Source organism: Symphalangus syndactylus, chromosome 11, assembly GCF_028878055.3.
Source record: "Symphalangus syndactylus isolate Jambi chromosome 11, NHGRI_mSymSyn1-v2.1_pri, whole genome shotgun sequence".
Taxonomy (NCBI): domain Eukaryota; kingdom Metazoa; phylum Chordata; class Mammalia; order Primates; family Hylobatidae; genus Symphalangus; species Symphalangus syndactylus.
Genome location: NC_072433.2, coordinates 102,880,732 through 102,900,208, shown reverse-complemented (window position 1 = coordinate 102,900,208; position 19,477 = coordinate 102,880,732). Strand labels below are relative to the sequence as shown.

The window sequence follows — 19,477 nt, the reverse complement described above, 5'->3', positions numbered from 1 at the left end:
CACTACCCCACAGCAACACACATCACCAAGGCTGGCTTCCGGAATGCTTTCTACCTGTAGCCGTTTTTGAACAATAGGTGATTGAGCTTTTAACAACACTGTTAGAATATAATGTAGTAGCGAGTTTTACCAGAGATGTTTAAGACTACCTGGCACAAGTCAATTTCATTGTATACATGTATATACACGAGGGAGGGCGATCTTAGTCTAGAAAAAACCAGGTCTTCAGAAGTCTAGAACTTTAATAACCTTAAATCCAAATTATTCCCTAGGTCCATCTATAATGAGAAGGAAGAAATCTACACTTGCATTTCTTCCGTCTTTGACATCTTTCTCATTTAAATCCTACTGTTCTTGATTTGTGTTGTTACCAACGTACTAGGTGCTATGCATGACGTAGAAACGTGTTTCCTTATATGTATGTACCAGCAGGCTCCTTCAAAAAATATGTGTGTGTATACTTATATATATATTATATAATATATAAAATATATTATATATATTTATATATATATAATATTTATAATATATATATTTATATAATATATAATATAAAGTCTTGGACTTATTTTCACCTAGCCTGGGGCATATTGTGGATAGTTTCAATCGACAAAACAGGCACTCTCTGGCCTAGGAGTGGAATCCATCCTCAATCTTCGCAGGCTCCTCACAATTCTATATTTGGAAGAAGTGTCCCTCTCCTTCCCTTTTCCTTCTTTACTCAGCGTCAGCCCCCGCAGCCATCTCCTCCGACCCTTTTTGTCTACGTCCCAGCGTCGCGAACCACAGCAGCGGAGGTGGAGTGGGGAGAGGCGTTAGGCCGGGCGGCTAAAACGCGCCGTTAAAGTGGGGGAGAGATTGCGCGGAGCCCACGCGAGCCCTGGTACGCCGGAGACAACGAGGCTCTTGGGAAGGCGCGGAGCCCCGGGGAGCAGGGGATGTGCGCGTGGGCCGTTCCCGCAGGGTCTCCGCGCCTCCGCCACCTTTCTTGGGTGGCTCTCCGCCTCGTCCACCCTCCGAGGGCCGTTGGTACATTCCTAGTGACTCCAAGCGCTTAAAAGGGGCCCGGGAGGGTGAATCCCACAGATCTGAACCTGATTTGTGTGCGCGTCGCGCCTCCAACGAGCCCGGATCCACTGCGCTGCCAGGGGCGTGGGGGTGGGTCTCTTGCTGTCTCTGCGACGACATCCTTACGTTTTGGCATTCGAATGCTGGGTTTGTGCGTGTGCGTCTGCTTAGCGGTCTAGCGGGCTGTTAGGCTCCCTCGCCCCCAGCTCCTTGGCTCGCTCAGCTCCTCCACCGCAGCACAGCAGTGAGACGCGCGCGCCGCCAGCTCCGCACGAGATGGAGCAGACCGAAGTGCTGAAGCCACGGACCCTGGCGGATCTGATCCGCATCCTGCACCAGCTCTTCGCTGGCGATGAGGTCAGTGTAGAGGAGGTGCAGGCCATCATGGAAGCCTACGAGAGCGACCCCACCGAGTGGGCAATGTACGCCAAGTTCGACCAGTACAGGTGAGCGCGGTGCAGCTTCAGTGCCAGGCGGCGCCCACTCGCCCAGTCTGAGGAGGAATGGACGTGGGGGGTCGCAACCCAAGGTGACTGGTTCGGGAAGCTCGGGCCGCGCAGCGTTCGCCGCTCGCCCACTCGCTGGCGAGCCGCGGGGCTGGCACGACTCGCTTGGGGCTCCGCGGCCACAGCGCAGGCGGAAGGTGGATCCTACTGGCCTTGTTGGCCTCCGGCCGGGGACGGCGGGCAGGCGCCGGGAAGGGAGGCCACCGCGCGTCTGCGAGATTTTCTGTTCTCTTCTCTCCCGCAAACCCCTTTGCTTCTAAATCACCAGTTCTCCTGCCCCTGGCCTCGGGAGCGGTGCCCACACTCCCAAGCTATCGTTAACCCCGGGCGCGGAGATGGGGAGAGACCGCACTCAGGTTCGGGCCCGCCTGGCACCTTAAGGAGCCGTCTGGCCGGACTAGCAGAGGGTGTTCCCAGGAGAGCACTACATCACCCATCGGGAGAAGCGGGTGATGTTGAAGAAGACAAGTCACCCGCGTCAGTTCTGCATCACTGCGCCTTCGGTCGCCTGCAACCGGGCACCTTATAGCAGGCATTTTTACTCATGTGGCCGTCAGCTGCCACTACGCAATTTCTGCTGTTCCCTTTCCCAAACCAATTCAACTAACTTCGCCGACTGCGGGTTTATTCAAATCCACTGCCAGGTTTCGCAAATTAAATATTCGACCGTCTTTTTTTTTCAGCCCCCAAATGATCTGATTTCTCTTATCGTTGATTCTGAGGATCTGAAATGTAAATTAAAGACCCCTACTTCCCAGATGTACTTGAGTGAGGTGCCCTGGTAAGCTGGCTTTTTTGCAGCCCCGGCTTGGTGATTAAGTCGAATCTCTCTACCAGTCCTCCGGGGCCAGAGGTAAAATTTAATCACCCCGAAGTGTGAGAGCTTCTACTTTTTCTGAGCAGCCAGTGCGTCAGTCTTTACGGTTTTTTGGGTTTAGGGTTAGGAGAAAGGGGTAAGTGAAAGAAAAGAATAAGGAAAGAGTAAGTTTGTTTTTCTTGGGAGCAGGTTCTTTTAGTCACTCTTTAAAATGTAGGATGTTTGGTAAAGTTTTGTTGGCATAGGCGGTTTCAACTGTATTTTAGGATTTGAAATAGAAAAAGTGAAGACCACTAAGGATCCCATTTTTCATATACAAGTGACTTGAGGAAATTCCTTTGGCTCCTGTCAGCTTAGTTCATGGTAGAGCCCTTCTGTAGCCGTGAAAGCTACCAGAGAGTCTAGCTTTTAAATTTTCTTGCATTTGCTTCAGGTAATCGAAGACTTGTTATGGAACAGGTACTCTTCCAGACACTTGACACATATGAGGAATGGTAGGCAATGAAGGTGAGGAATGGTAGGCAACGAAGAGGTTGAATGACTTGCACTAGGTCTTCTATGGAGTAGCGGCTCCAGGCTCCGGGGTTAGCATTATTGTTCCAGAGCCTACACTCTAAACCACCATTAAACCAGGATAGGTTGTAACAGTTTTTAATCTTTAATCTTTAAAACAAGCGTATTTTCAAGAACCTTGAATTAGTCTTGATTGACAAACTCTAAGCCTTTTGAAGTGCAACAAGTTGGGTTGATTGGTCTCTTCACAGATATCTGAGGTACAGCTCATTAACATAATGGATGTAGTCCTGAGGGGGCAGTTGGGGGAAGACAGGATATGGGAGAGAATTCAATTCTACAGTATTTTTTTGCATTAAATAGGTGCCTAGCACTGTGAAGGATTCTGTTCTCTGACTTTGGGAGGGCCAGTGCAGAAGAATCAAGACAGAATATGCTCCAGTGCGGGCCAGGCTGTGAATTCTTTGAAAGAAGCTGCAGAGAAGCAAACAAGATTATCCTAAGACTTCTGGAGGAAGAATTAGGATCCTTCTGCAGGAACTCAGTTTACTGTGAATTGAAGGTTGTGTGCACAGCTTCTTGTTAGGTCATAAAGGCTACAAAGTAGGGAAAACAGAGGCTAAAAAGCACTTACTAAGTAACTCCCTCAAGGATCATGCTCTTCAGGCGCCTCGGGGTGGGGAGGAATGGAACAGGACGGAAGGGGCATGCTGGACAAGAGTTAACTGATGACCAAGGGAAAAAAAACTCCCGAAAAATGGAGTAAAGACCCCTTTTCTTTAACATGACAGTCTAAATGAATGTCATAATTATGAAACTTTGCTAACTAGATGCTGACAACAGTACACCTTGGACCAATAGAAACTTTGACGTTGATTTTGCTTTTTTTCATGGTCGTGGTCGTGGTTTGCAGTTTGTTGTTTGTGGTGGCAGTGGTGGTGGTTGGTTGTGGTGTGTGTGTTTGTGTGTATGTGTTTGCCAGTTACTGGTTTCTCCTAATTGTAAGAGGTTTAGAGCGTTCTTTACTTCTGTAATGTAGTCTTCTTTGTTCTGGTACTTAGATCAACCCCCACGGTATTTGTGGTAGACTTTTCATTATAAGGGCTTTTGAATGTGGTTTGTGTCTAGGCTTTAGTAAAACTAAGAATTCTAGAACAGCTATTTAATGAAACCTTGTTTCTTAAGTCCTGATTTAGCTACAGGCAGAAAACAGAAAAAAAAAAAAAAAAAAAAAAGATAGCAACATTCTTGCCTGAACCAGTAATGCACTTTGGAAATACTTTCTCTGAGAAACTTACTCCATCAGTTTGAGGCTGTCACATTGAGAAACATGCAATTTCGGTTTTTTTTCCTGTTATTTTTCCCTTGCCATTAATTAAAACTGAGCAGCTACCTCTGTAAATGCAGCAGTTCAAAATGAACTGAGAAAAAGGATTTTTCATTTGTGTTGGATTTCTAATTAGAAAACTGCATTCAAAGTTGCCTAGAGGTGGAAATGTTAACATTTGTGAATAAATGGTACTTGGTGACACACTTAGTTTTTCCAGTGTTTGTTTCAGCAACCAAATTAAAACCTCTGAGTATATTGGTTTTTTTTTTTTTTAGGTATACCCGAAATCTTGTGGATCAAGGAAATGGAAAATTTAATCTGATGATTCTCTGTTGGGGTGAAGGACATGGCAGGTAAAATAACTATTCATTCACAGATATTTATTAGAGCATGTTTTCTAGCATATGAAAAATATAGTACCAGGCTAGCCACAGGTCTTACAAGTAGTAACAAATCTCATTTTTTTTTTTTTTTTTTTTTTTGAGACGACGGTTTGCTCTTGTTGCCCAGGCTGGAGTGCAATGGCATGATCTCAGCTCACTGCAACCTCCGCCTCCCGGGTTCAAGTCATTCTCCTGCCTTAGCCTCCTGAGTAGCTGGGATTACAGCCATGCACCACCATGCTTGGCTAATTTTGTATTTTTAGTAGAAATGGGGTTTCACCATGTTGCTTAGGCTGGTCTCGAACTCCTGACCTCAGGTGATCCACTCACCTCGGCATCCCAAAGTGCTGGGATTACAGGTATGAGCCACCACTCCCAGCCCTCATTTTCTAATTACTTGTTCACAATGTTCCCTAATCCCAACAAAAATTATCAATGGAATTAGCACAGGGCATTCAGGCGTACACCACACATATTAAAACCAGTCCCCAAAATGAATAGTAAATCAAAGGAGGTAAGTAACCCCCTTAAGTTAACCATACTCTGTTTTCTGTGCAGTTAACTTTTATGTGAAATTGTGTTTACACTTGACATTTGTGGTGTTTGAGGTGTGTAAACAATCATGGGACCAAAGACCAAAGGATGGAGATTTAAAGCTAGAAAAGCATTGCAAATTCAGAAAATTTCTTTCTACTTCAAGTTAATTCTTTAGTTTCTTTACTGAAAAGGCAACTTATACTGATTCTTTGAAACTTAGCTCCTTAATTTGTCTTTAGTTTCACGTTTAACAGTCTTATTATCAACTAAGTATTACTATCTTTTGAAACATGTCTTTCTCAGTCTATTGAGAATGGTAAAAGCAATAATTTAGATCCATTTTTATGAAAGGAAACATGAATTTGTAAGTGTTTAGAAAGTTAGGTCTGTAGAGTGCATTTATTTACTCATATGGAATGAAGTGTTTCCATTCATTCTCTCAATATTTTTGAAAGCACATTATGTCCGGAGTGGGACTAGGCTCTGTGGATTTAGCAAACAAATTCTTTTTATGGTACATATATAGATTAATACAATTCAATATATGAAATGAATACCCAAAATGTATATAGATACATATATTTTAATTAACCCTGTAACCAAGACTGCTTCATATACTTAAATACTATTTAGTCTGAGATTGCATAAATAAATCCCTTGTTTCCTCAAATCCAATTAACTTTTTCCCACCAATGTTGGAAGGTAATCACGGGTAGAGCACTCTAAATTGACACAATGTTAACATTTTATATACAGTGTAACTTTAGGATGGTAATACACATATAGATACCTTCTCTCCCACAGCTCCCCAAAGGAAGGAGAAAAGACGAAAGCCTTGGGGAAAAAACATTAAATGTTAAGTGGGTCTTCTCAGTGTGGTACAATTACTATGGATGATTGTCTTAATCCTTTCTAAAATTTCTCTAATGTGCTTTCATAATCAAATTCTAGCCCAGTTTAAGTGAGTTATATGTATTTGGGGGAAGATAAAATGTTACTGGTTTTGTGTTTCTGTTATCAAAGTAGTATAACAAAGTTAAAAAAACTGTTCTTCAGTAGGGGTATGCATCAAAATTGTACCTTTTATATGAATTGATATAGATGACATATTATTACTTTACCCTGAACATTGTTGAACTGTAAATTGATAACATTTTAAAAATTCAGCTGAAATGGATTTTGGCTGGGGAGATGGCTTATTGACAGTGTGCAGGTGTCAGTTCTGGGGAGACTGTTACTGCAGGTCTGGATCCTAGACCATCTACTGAGTTCGGTTGTCATTTTGTGTACATATAGCAGTATTCATGATCATACCAACTCCCACTGCTTTCTGAAGATGCTACAGGGAAATCTAAAGGAGACATTATTTGCCTGGCCTGACAAAAAATCCAATGAGATGGTCAAGAAGTCTGAAAGAGTCTTGAGGGAAAACCAGTGTGCCTACATCAATGGTAACATCTTACTCTTTTTCTAAGGGCAAGTGGGAAGAACCATGACCTTTCGTCTGAGATATTGACACTTTTTATGTAGTAGAACCTGGATCATGAGTCATGATTTAAAATACTTGGGAAATGACTTAAACATAGCAGGTTTTGTTTTTTAAGCCTTTGCATCTTGGTTGGAATCACTTATTGAAAACATATGCATGCAGATAGTATCCACTGAAAAGTCATTTACTTGCCAAGACTTAAGACAGTTAAAATAAAATATGAATTTACTTCAGTGGAGTCTTTCAACAAAAGAGATCAAGTTGGAAACTTTAGCCTTGTGTTAGAAAATAGAACAAAATGTTCTGTAACTAATTAAGAATGCTAGCTAGTGTCTGTTTTTCTAAAATACATATAGCATACCTAAAAAGTAACCTCCAGGGAAATTTTACAAAGCACATTATTGGCCAGTGATTTATACATATCTTACCAAGAATTCATTATCTTTTCTAAATGGGATATGGGATAGCCAGATACTTTTCAAGAGAGGCAGTGATTAACTTCCATATTCCTAAAAGGAATAGTAACTTTCCAAAAAGCTCACTAAAATGTACATGAGACAGATAGTTTTTTATTCCCATTTACATAGGAGGTTGCCAACACATAGGAAGATTAAACAATTTGTCCAAGGTAACTCAGCTTTTAAGTGGCAGCCAGAATTTGAACCTAAGCAATTTGATTCAAAAACCTATGCTCTTCATCAGCATGTACCCCACCTATATAAAGTATTATAGAGATTTGGGGGATTTTTTTTTGGCAAAGCAAGTTTTTCTTCTTCATAATCTTACTGGCCTCGATATTTGGCCTATATGCAAGTCACTTGCAAAGATCAGATGGTATGGGAAGTTGTCCCTCATTCACATAACAGAAGGATGTTAGTTTCCTATGTGGCAGGAAGCTCTGAATCATTTACCCAAATAATGTGAGGGTTGCTATCTGTAAGGCACACCAGATTTCCAAGAAAATTCTGTTGTCTATACATTCCCACTAAAGCCACACACCTTTCAGAATAATTACTTTCAGCTGGAGTCAGAGTGCTTGTGAAAATAGATCAGATCTTTAAGAATAGGTAAGCTTTTTCAAGGGTCTTCAATGCAAAAGCCTATAGAATCCCAACAGATAAGGAAGTGGTATACATCAGGGATAAAGCTGTGGTGAGGCCTGGTATGAACTGGAGTATACAAGCCTCATATTAAGGTGACAGCAGTGGCCATCCAGCTCCAGTGAGATCAACTTGGTTTCTTTTTCCATAGAAGTTTGAAATTCTGGGTTTTATATGACATTTTGCCAATTAGTAAAATATTGGGTGAAGTATGTTAATTATTTCTGTAGACTAATTACCCAAATAACTTAAAAGCCACAAATTTTCAACTTCTGATTCTTACAGATGCAGGAGTAGGGGTGGAGATGGATAGTGATCAGGGGGAAGGATGTTGCAAGTACAAGGAAGAGCACAAGTGAAGGTACAATTGTAAAAAATGGAAACTCTTCAAGCATTGGGGGAAGGAAAGAAAGAAGAATGAGTTTGGTCAGTGGATTAGCAGGAGAGTAAAGTGAGCTCAGGGTATGGGCCTGCAAGACCAGCTAAAAAAAAGTAAGGACTTTCTTTGGTCAGCAGAGTTGTAACTGGGAATATCTTGATCGATTTGGTAGCAGCATGCAACATAGGGTGGAGGAGAAGGGAGGACTGGGGCAAGGAGACCAAGTTGCCTATTGTAGTGAGCAAAAGGTCGACAGGGCCTGACCTAACTGTCCTTCATAAATATCCCCAAGAAAAGTCCAGTATTACTGTGACAGAGGGTACACCATGACCATAAAGGAAAAAGAAGTCAATATCAAAATATAATAATAATGCCTGGATTATTAATAGGAGCTTCTCTAAAGGATGGGTGACTTGTTTTTGCAGGGTCTTTGCTTGCAGCATTGTCAGCATACATTAGATGACGCATGGACCTGCAGTGTTGAATATTTGTTCAAAACTGTGCTTTAGCCAGTATATTATGAACGGAACAAGCTACAGGATCAAAGAATTTGCAGATCTCAGAATTAGGCACCAGTTTTAGAAATAAGGAAAATGAAAGATCCTAGAAGGTGTGACTTGTTCAAAGATAGCTTCGCTAATTACCTAGAAGTAGAACTTAAGTCTTCTGGTTCTATGCTTCATTCTTCTTTATGATGTGCACTCATGGAGCTAGATTATAAAGAAGAAAGCACAAAGCCACATGGGGTGCCTACATTAGTTACGCTAAATTCATTACTTGATTAATCCCTGAAACTTTCTTATAACTGTGTAAGTTTATTAACATTTTTTAATTGAGTATTTCATCTTGTTTTTTTGTTGTGTGTGTGTGTGTGTGTGTGTGTGTTTTTAATCTTCTTGAAGATCTCTCTCCCAGGGCCTCTTGATTGCTTCAGCACAGATTCGTTGATCTCTAGGCCAGGGGTGAGCTGTGATCCTGAGATTCCTTACAATGTAAGGCTTACATTCTCTCAAGCTTTTCCTTTGCTATTTCCTGTGGCTGGATCCCCTCTTTACTGATCTCATGATTTTTTTTCATTCTTGGCTGATGCCCTTGTTTTGGTGGAGCATATGCTCCAATGGCTCCACAAGAAAGGATTCATGGAAGGTAAATTTTTGAGACCCTATATGTTTAAAAATCTCTATATTCAACTCTTACAACTTGATTGATAATTTAGCTAGGTTATGGATTATCACCTGATAAACATCTTCCCTCAGAACCATGAGGGTAATTCCTTTGTCTTTTAGTTTCTAGTGTTCTTATCAAAAGCCTAGGGCTGGCCGGGTCACCACCTGTAATGCCAGCACTTTGGGAGGCTAAGATGGAAGAATTGCTTGAGCCCAGGAGTTCAAGAACAGCCTGGACAACATGTTGAAACCCCATCTCTACCAAAGCCACAAAAATTAGCTGAGCATGGTGGCAGGTGCCTGTAGTCCCAGATGCTTGGGAAGCTGAGTGGGAGGATCACTTGAGCCCGGGAGGTGGAGGCTGCAATGAGCCAAGATCCCACTACTATACTTCAGCCTGGACAGCAGAATGACACCCTGTTTTGTTTTGTTTTTTTTTTTTTAAAAAAAACCTAGTCCCATTCTGATTTTTGAATCTTTCTATTTTCTTTCTAGAAACTTTGGGGATCTTCTCTTTTGGTGCCTTTTCTCTATCCTCAGTGTTCTGAAATTTCACAGTGATATATCTTGTTTGATGACTCATTCTTTGTGCTGGGTACTCAGTGGGTTTTTAAATCTGGGAATTTGTGTCCTTCAACTCAGGAAAACATTAACAGGTTATTTCTTTGAATTTTTTTTTTAATTCTGTTTCTGAAACTCCTATTTAGATATTAAACCTCTTGAACTGTTTCCTCTTTTTTTTCTCTTTCTTTTCTATTTTCCGTCTTTGTCCTTTTGTTCTTTGAGTCTTCCTCAGCATTTCCTGCCAACCCTTTTCTGGTTTCTGTTTCTTCAACCTCTTTTTGTTTTATGGTCCCTTTTATAGTATTTTCTCTTATTTCTGGACAAACATTAATGATAGGTTTTCGAACACTTCCCCTGAGTAGTCTCTGTTGCAGCTTGCTTTTTTGTTTGCTCTGACCTCTGTCTTTCATACTAGAGGCCTTGCTCAAATGTCTGATGACCTTGGCAATGTGCTAATATTTAAAAACCAAGAACAAAAAATTTAACTGGTAACCTTGAACATGAGTGGCGCTTGTCAACTGGATTTCACTTTTTGATAGTCTGGCAGAGCCTTTTTCTTCAGCAACTTCCAGTGACAGTATCTTTAAAGCTTTTTTCTTGAGCCAATCGGATTCTCTGAGAAGCTGCTTCCTATCTTCTGCCTGGAAAGAAAAATCTTGTCTGGCAGCATTCTCGCACCTAGGTGATGACTAAAGCAGGGATTTTTACCATCAGTATGGAAGCTTTTGTTTAATTCACCTGTTTTTCACCTGATTTCCATCAGTCCCAAGTTGATCTCTTACACTCTTTCTAGAGACTAAACCTTAGTCTGCTGCTGAAAAGAAGGAAGAGAGAGAATTGGTAAAAGGGTTTTGAGACTCCTTAAACAGGCTTTAAACCAGTTCTTATATTTAGAGCTCTATCTTTACCCTCATTTCCAGAAGTACTTGGTGCTGTCAATTCCTGTGCTATTTGGAGTTTCAAGATATAAATCAGATTATTTCTTGGTTTTCCCCATGGATAGCTTAGGATTTAGCTTTCTCTGCTCTGTAAAGCTCTCCGTCTTACTTTCTAAGCTTTCAAATTTTTGTTAGTGTTTTGTCTTTCCCTATTTTGTCTTTGTATATTGATGTCTTTTTTATTTTTTTACTGCCATTGGAGAGGGTTTTCAGGAAGGAGCAGAGGCTAATGCATGTGTGTCACTTACTATCTTTTTTTTTTTTTTTTTTTGAGACAGAGTCTTGCTCTGTCACCCAGGCTGGAGTACAGTGGCGCAATCTCGGCTCACTGCAAGCTCCGCCTCCCGGGTTCATGCCATTCTCCTGCCTCAGCCTCTCCGAGTAGCTGGGACTACAGGCGCCCGCCACCACGCCCGGCTAATTTTTTGTATTTTTAGTAGAGACGGGGTTTCACCGTGGTCTCGATCTCCTGACCTCGTGATCCGCCCGCCTCGGCCTCCCAAAGTGCTGGGATTACAAGCGTGAGCCACCGCGCCCGGCTCACTTACTATCTTTAACTGCAAGTTCAATTCTAATTAATATCTATTCCGTTTGCATCACAGTTAATTCATGATCTCAGATGACTCACAGAGATTTTACCTACAGCTGTTGTCTAGGTTTATCTGTTTTTCCCTTTCGGATATTGTTTAGATTCCATCGGCTTACATCGAGTAGAGAACATAAGCCATACGGAACCTGCCGTGAGCCTTCACTTGTACAGTCCACCTTTTGATACGTGCCATGCCTTTGATCAAAGAACAGGACATAAAAACAAAGTCACAATGACATTCCATAGTAAATTTGGAATCAGAACTCCAAATGTGAGTATAATTTTTTGTAGGTTTAAATGCTGTGTAGGTTGGCACTGTTACACTGCGTGTATGCAAAGAATGAGATGAGTCTTAATTCATGGATAAGGCCCAATATATCTTGATTGTTTTATTTAACTTTAGAGACTATCTTTTCAATTTATTTTTAAAAACTTATTATGTTAGATCCAAAGATTATTTGAGAAACTTCAAAATGTATGCTTGTTTTTAAAGAAAATGTTTTCATTTACTTGGGAAATAAGAGTGAAAACTATTATTTGATATAACTGTTACTGCCATGACTTACTATTCATAGGTCTAATTTGCTGGGCCAACAGGAATAAGTTGCATAGTTAACGTTTGTAAAGGTTATTCTGATGGTATAACTAAAGAAAATTGTCTGTTTCGTTTGCCAAGGTTGCTTATTCTTAGAGTTGTTATGCCATGTATACCACAAATAAGAATAGACTATACTAACATGTTCCTCCTTGAGAAACAAGCATTTACTACTAAAAATAAAAAGGCAAGCAACACTAATACGGCAGGGCAGTCTTCTACCTCTGAAATAAGTTTGTCATTTAGAGGAATAGTCTTTATTTAATTATCAGAATATCCAGAAATAGACAATGTATGAAATTGGAGACCAAAACAATCTTTATGAGTCTTAATGAAAGCACAGCCTCTGAGGGAAGCCCGGGCAGAATTTTCTCATTATCGCCCCACTTCGTCTTTATCATCCACATTCCAAACCCTAAGAGATATTCTTATTGCAGGAAAAACAACATGGCTCTCTTGCCCTTGCTGAGTTTTCATACACTGCTACAAAAGCAGAAGTGTTTAGAATGAGTTAAAATGTCTTTTGTAAAGATTCTTACACAGCTTTCTTTTTTTCCCTTTTTTACAGGCAACTTCGGGCTCGCTGGAGAACAACTAAGGACCACCAAACCCTCTGAGGTTTTACTTTAAGGCTCGCTGTATGTTTGCCTTGGACAAAAAGGCTACCTACCACGTGCTATCCAGTAATATACTTAAATAAGCCAATACTTAGATCTACTGTAAGGCAGATGCTAATTATAAGGCATTAAGTAAGCAAATAGTGCCCTCGGCTACTGCAGAAGAAAAGTCCCTCTGAGGAAAAGAAAGTCCTGTGATTTTTAAAGGCAAGTTGTCAAGTGCTCTCATAGTTCTAGCTTCTAATTCCATTAAATCCATACTAGGAGCGTCAGTGAGGATTTTCATAGCTTTTGGAAATACTTTGGTCTCTGAACTGTAATTAGCAAGAAGTAAAAACAGAAACATCAAACATCATATGTTTGCTTTGTTACCTGGAGGACTAAATGTAGATGTCTTTAGTATACTTTGTATGTTCTTAATATTGGAAGATAATTTTGTGAATCTGTAGATTTTATTTTTTCAGTCTTACCTTACAAATTTCTTTTCTATGAATAATAGAGGAACTTACGGCACTCTGCCGTTTGGTAATGAAAGGAAGTGCAGAGGATTTAGAAAAGTACATGCTCCCCAGACCACAACAGACCAAAACATAAACTCATGTCTGCATCCCATGGTCATAGTCAAAGATTTTGTATTGCTAAAATTGCCAAATAATTTTAATAAAGTGGATTTGAACACAATTTGAAGTTGTGTTTCTGATTAACATGATACAAACTTCACATAAATCAGTTTCTTAGATCTAGATATACAAAAGCACCATAACAAATTTTTTTTTTTTTTTTTTTTGAGACGGAGTCTCGCTCTTTCGCCTAGGCCAGAGTGCAGTGGCGCTATCTCGGCTCACTGCAAGCTCCGCCTCCCGGGTTCACGCCATTCTCCTCCCTCAGCCTCCTGAGTAGCTGGGACTACAGGCACCTGCCACCGCGCCCAGCTAATTTTTTGTATTTTTAGTAGAGACGGGGTTTCACCGTGTTAGCCAGGATGGTCTCCTTCTCCTGACCTCGTGATCCGCCCGCCTTGGCCTCCCAAAGTGCTGGGATTACAGGCGTGAGCCACTGCACCCGGCCGACAAATGCTTTTATGATGTAAGAATATGAGAGAGCCAAAAAACATTCAAAAACAACTTAACCTTTTTGGACTTAATTAATATCTTCACTAATTGGTCAGAGACACCAACCTGAGAGCCTCTGGCTATAGTGTGGCTCGGATATGGTGAGTTTTGCCTGAAAATTGTGTCTATATCTGTATGTGTTTAAATGTGGATTGGTTTTCAACATTTAAAAACTAGAGATTTCATAGAAGTTGAGGGATTCTAGCCGCTCAAAATTTGAATTATCTAGAACACTTGGTCTGCACTGTGTTTTTATTGGTATTAGTTGGCTAGGCTAGGGTTTGCCTCTTAAATGGGCCGGCCCTCCAATCTGCTGCAGTCCCAAACTCACGTGTTTCCATTATTTGTTACCTGTAAAGCCTGCATATGCATTCGAGTTTGCGCTTCCTGCTCTAAGCACCTTTTTAAGGAATATCTATCATAATCTTAGAGCTTATTAATTCTGGGAATTTAGTTAGCAAAGTCCTTTAAAAATAGTTTCTGCGTAGCTCATTGGTTATATTGTTTATATATATTGTTTATAATATATATATATTAGTATTTACGTGTTAGCTTCCTCTCTCATCCTTTGGAAAGATATTAACGCTTATTGAATGCTTACTATGTATTAGGTATTGTTATAAGTTGTTTGAGCCTACTAATAATTCTGAAAAGTAACCTTAATGAATTGGTATATTTCTGCTGCTGTACGTAGCACATTATCACAAACTTAGAGGGTTAAAGCAATGCAGATGTATTATTCTGTAGCCCTGCAGGTCAGAAGTCTGTTTCACAGCACTAGAATCAGTATTGTAAGGGCTACACTCTTTCTGTAGGCTGCGCAGTATCTGTTTTCTTGTTTTGTGGGTTTCTTTTTCCCTCAGCTCCTAAAGACTGTCCAGTATCCCTTGACTTGAACATCCTTCCTGCATCTTCAAAGCCAGCAATGGCGGATTTAGTCCTTCTTCTACATCTCATTTACTTCTTTTTTCTACTTTGAGGAACTAGACAATGTCTCCATCTCAAGATTGTGTCCTTGGTCACATCTGAGAAGTTGTTTTGTTTTTGGCCACATGAAATAACATTTCTAGGTTCTGAGTATTAGATACGAGTGCCTTTGGAAGGCCTTTCTTCTGATCACAGAGTTACATCCCATTACAATATCAACTCAGAAGTCCAGAACCCTTATCCATATATCATTATCTAAATTAGATATGAGAGAGGCTCTTTTTACCATCCATCCTAGGACACAGTTCCTCTCTATATATACACATATTCAGCACGGTTGAGAAACTCGCCAAAAGGTATCTAGCCAAAATATTACAGAGCTAGGATTGAAGCCAGGATTTGATCTCAAGCAATCATCCTCTAAAACTCATTCTCTTTATATTTAGGCCTTTAGAGATAAAAGAAGGCTGGGCCACTTCTCATTTTCTTTGTATCCCATTATAACAAAAAGCAAAATTATGGTATAGTTACATGTTTTATACATATACGTAAGTGTTTAATAGCACCGTTAACACACATAAATGATATAATACCCTATGTATGACAGTGATGGTCAAATGTAAATGTGAAGAACTTTGTGCATGTGAGGCTCAATCTAGATGACCTCACCACCCTCCCTGCCTCTGTGATTGGCCTGCTCCCTCCAGCCTATAACAACATTTATGCAGGAGCCAACTTACTGCTTCTCCCAGAGCTTACTGTTTGCTTGGGTCACTGGGATGTTTGCACATAAGCAAATCAGTGATGGCATCAAGGGCTCAAGAGAACTTTGTAGGAGTGAGAAGGAATATTGAGGGCTGGAATCATACTGTTTGCTACAGTGTAGGTGGGATGTAAAAGGGAGTGGAGCCCTGAGGGTAGAAGAGGAGTAGCCCTAAAGTGAGGAGACAGGTGGCCAATCAGCCCATAATACTCAGTGCCTCCAATCTTACCTGCAGCAGGAGCTTGGCACTGTGGCTCCCTCTGCCTAGAATGTCCTTTCCCAGCTCTTTATGTGGCTGGCTCATTCTTGCCCATCAGGTTTCAGTTCAGATGCCATCTTCCCAGAGAGGAATTTCCCAATCGCACTATCTAACAGTGAAATCTCTAAGCACTCTCTGAAGCACTTACGGTTATCTGAAAGTGCCATTTCTTTTTTCTCTCCTTTATTGTCTAAATCCTAGTAATAGGATGCAAGCCCCCATAAGAGGAGAGACATTGTGTTATTTGCTACTTTATATCCTGAGTGTTTGGACTATACCTGATACATAGTAAGTGTTGAATATTTATGAAATGAATGAAAAAATCCTCAACCTCCTTACATGATAATCTTGTACTAACACACATGGATGCTTTGGTGTTTTCTGTGTGCTACCAAATCAAATGTGCCATGTTATTTTTATTAAGGATGGAAATTCTAAGGATCATTTTCTTAAGCCACAGACTTCTTTTGTAAAGCCGATTCAGAGACTTATCTTGGCGTGGATTCATGAATCATGTACTCACACAATCTTTTTGATGAACAATGTGTTTTTACATCTGTTCCAAGGAAGGGGACAGAATTAATTACCCTATTTAACAATGGTACTTAGCCTTTTTAAAAATTATTATTATGGACCACTTTGAAAATCTCTGAATGCTAAAGAACTTATCTCCCAAAAGGGGACATGCAACAAATTTGCATGCAATTTCAGAAAAGATTCATGGACTCTCTGAAGGCCTCTAGGGCCCCTCTTGAAAAAGCTCTGCCATATATGAGCCAAGGTTTGTGGGAAATGGTGGCTATTTGACTTCATTTTCTGGGATTAAGCTGGGCAACTAGTTAACCTTTTAAAGGTTACAATGAGTTATCTAAGGTTTCTAGGAAACACCGGGCATGAGCTACCTTGTCCAAGGCACGTCAGCACATTTCACAAGATCTGTTCTCTTTTTTCTAAAGACATGAAGGACATTTCAAACTTTCACAACTTTATTTATCCAGCTGATAGATGTTTTCTTTAGAAAACAAAAGTGTGTGGGAGAATGGCATAAGCCAGACAAAGAACAAATATTTTATGATTCCATTTGTACAAGGTACCTAGAATAGGCAAATTCATCAGAAGTAGAACAGAGGTTACCAAGGGCCTGGAGGGAGGGAGAATGGGGAGTTATTGTTTAATGGCTAAAGAGTTTTCAGTGGGAATACTAAAAATTTGGTGGGTATAGATAGTGGTGATGGGTACACAGCACTCTGAATCTATTTAATGCCACTGAATTGCACATTTACAAATGATTAAAATAACTATATTTTCCCATGATAAAAAATTATTTCTGTAAAAAGTATATGTGGGAAAAAAGTGTGTTCATATGTGTATGTTTTGGTATAGGTAAGACACACTCATCATAGCAAAGTCTAAAATGCTAAAATGTGAGAAACCATTTTATGAAAAACATAATGTGAGAAGCCTCCTTCCTAACCCCAAGCACTTCATTTCGCTCCCTAAAAGTAGCGAATATTACCACTTTCTTGTGTTTCCTCATTTATTTTTTCCCATTTTTTATACACAGGGTAGCATTCTGAAGTCCATGTTGAGAACTTATAAGGAGATCTTTCCATATCAGGATACAAACAGCTTCTTTATTCTTTTGTACTGATGGCTGTATGCTAGCCCATTGGATGAATGTACCATAGTTCCATTAACTAGCCCTCTACTGATGGACTTTTCAGTAATTTCCAGCCTTTTATAGTTACAAGCAATTCTGCAATGAATAACCGTGTGCATAATGTCATTTCACAAATGTCAGTTGACATATTTCTTTATTGCAAAACAAGCAAGATAACAGGGCCCAGGAAATGAGGTAACAGCAGAAAGTCACAGCCAACTGCCCTGCTTGAAGGCTTCCCTTTAGTGCACAGTCCGCAGCTCCATGTCTTAGTTCTTCAATTCAGCCATTTCCACTCTGTTCACTGGCCTACTGTATTCACGTGAAGCTCCAAAGCTATCAGAAGTTTGACACTCATAGACAGAGTATATACCACAACCAAGAAAGCTCTAGGGCCCCTGTTAGTAAGAAAAGTCACTATCTAGTCATGATCATTTTAGGATTCAGCCCCTCTATAGGAGAGTTGAGGCATTCCTGACGTTTGTTTTTGTTTTTTATCATTGAGCTTTCTGTGCAGTTGAAGGAGATGTAATAGCTTTCTGGGCTGTTTGAAAATATGCCTCACCTGTTGCTTACTGAGGGGCATTTGGTGAATTTTTTGAATAATTCACACAGAGACATCAACTGTGAGAGACTGACTCTCCCTCAGTAATCTGAGGGACATTCTTATATGAGCTCAAGGAAGTGGTTATCTACTTAAAATATCTGTATCTAAATATCCACATACTAGAGTACTATGTGTAATGTTTGCCTAAAAGCATCACCAGACCAGTTCCTTGCTCATGAGGGATAGATATATTACAGAACTAGAAAGCAAATTAATGCAAACAAAGAATGATTAGCCTTCAATGCCAAGATCCCTGCTAGGCATGTCATAGAATAAAGTGTCATTACAACAGTAGATGACTGCAAGGCACCTTGCAGTGAAAGCTGTATGATTATAATTAGTGAAACAAGTGTTTTGATAAGTGAAGAAACTAAAGCAGAGGAGCTAACCAATGGATCTGAGCAACGTTGTGCTGGTATAGACTCATACGGCCCAATTAGAGCTGATATTCGGGAATTTTGCAAGCAAATTGGTAGGTTGAAATTGACTATAACGATAGAATTTCTACTGCGGAAATTAGTCAACGCTACAAATTAGGGTATTTTTATTCCCTCAGAGAAGCTTTTGTTAAACACGTGCCAGCACATTGTTATAGCTAAGGTTATTCAACCAACTCAGAGTAAAAACAAGATTTGCTTGAGCAACTTAAATATACATTTTTAGGTTGGGCAAGGCGGCTTACGTCTGTAATACCAGCACTTTGGGAGGCCAAGGTGGGTGGATCACCTGAGGTCAGGAGTTCGAGAGCAGACCAGCCTCGAGATGGCGAAACCCCGTCTCTACTAAAAATACAAAAATTAGCCGAGTGTGGTGGCATACGCCTGTAATCTCAGTTACTCAGTAGGCTGAGGCAGGAGAATCACTTGAACCCAGGAGACAGGTTGCACTGAGCCCATATTGTGCCTGACACTGCACTCCAGCCTGGGCAACAGAGTGAGACTCCAACTCAAAAAAAAAAAAAAATTATATATATACTTTTTTATGCTTTCATTTGTACTGGACTTCTAAATTTTAAAATATCTTTTGCATATATATTTGTTATTGTCACTTCAGAGAAATAGATCTTTTAAGGAAAGATCTATTTCTTAAGTAGATATTATTTCTCCCTGCTCCATTTCAGCAATGAGAACACTCAGCCACACATACACGAAATGTTTTGCCCAAGGACACACAGCTTCATAATGGAAAAAACAAAATAGACATCAATTCTGCCCAAGACATTGGACCTTTGACAAAAAAGAAAAACTATTAAGCAGGGACAGAAAGTAAACAATGTGGCCAACGCAATTGTGATTATGATTTTCCTGTTTGATATCTGTCGACTGGTTTCTGACTTCACAGTTTACAAAATATATTTATGAGATACTCAGGCCCAGTGGAATAGATAGTAGTTTTCTTTTTCCTGAATAGATCCAACTAGTGATTGCGTCATAGCAGAGGCTGAGACTGGGCTTTGCTTATGCCTACTTATTTGACAGGGCATAGGTGATCAACTTTGGGGACCATGTTCTGGCTATATTCCATGGCACCAGACCAGTATTCCAGGTTTCAGTTAGGG

At 40.3% G+C, this 19,477-nt stretch overlaps 1 protein-coding gene across 3 annotated transcripts; it reads left to right on the top strand.

Annotated features, from left to right (window-relative positions):
- Positions 1–853: 853 nt before the first annotated feature.
- CDO1 (cysteine dioxygenase type 1) lies at positions 854–13,272 on the top strand. Of its 3 annotated transcripts, XM_055298689.2 has the most exons (6): positions 854–1,513; positions 3,798–3,855; positions 4,510–4,587; positions 6,451–6,605; positions 11,481–11,650; positions 12,543–13,272. In XM_055298689.2, exons 1-6 carry the CDS (start codon positions 1,345–1,347, stop codon positions 12,570–12,572), a joined length of 660 nt encoding a protein of 219 aa, XP_055154664.1. In that variant the 5' UTR covers positions 854–1,344; the 3' UTR covers positions 12,573–13,272. The 3 variants fall into 3 exon arrangements, with proteins under 3 accessions (XP_055154664.1, XP_055154666.1, XP_055154665.1); XM_055298691.2 differs by lacking the exon at positions 3,798–3,855 and having other exon boundaries at positions 1,077–1,514; positions 6,454–6,605; XM_055298690.2 differs by lacking the exon at positions 3,798–3,855 and having other exon boundaries at positions 1,079–1,514.
- Positions 13,273–19,477: the final 6,205 nt, after the last annotated feature.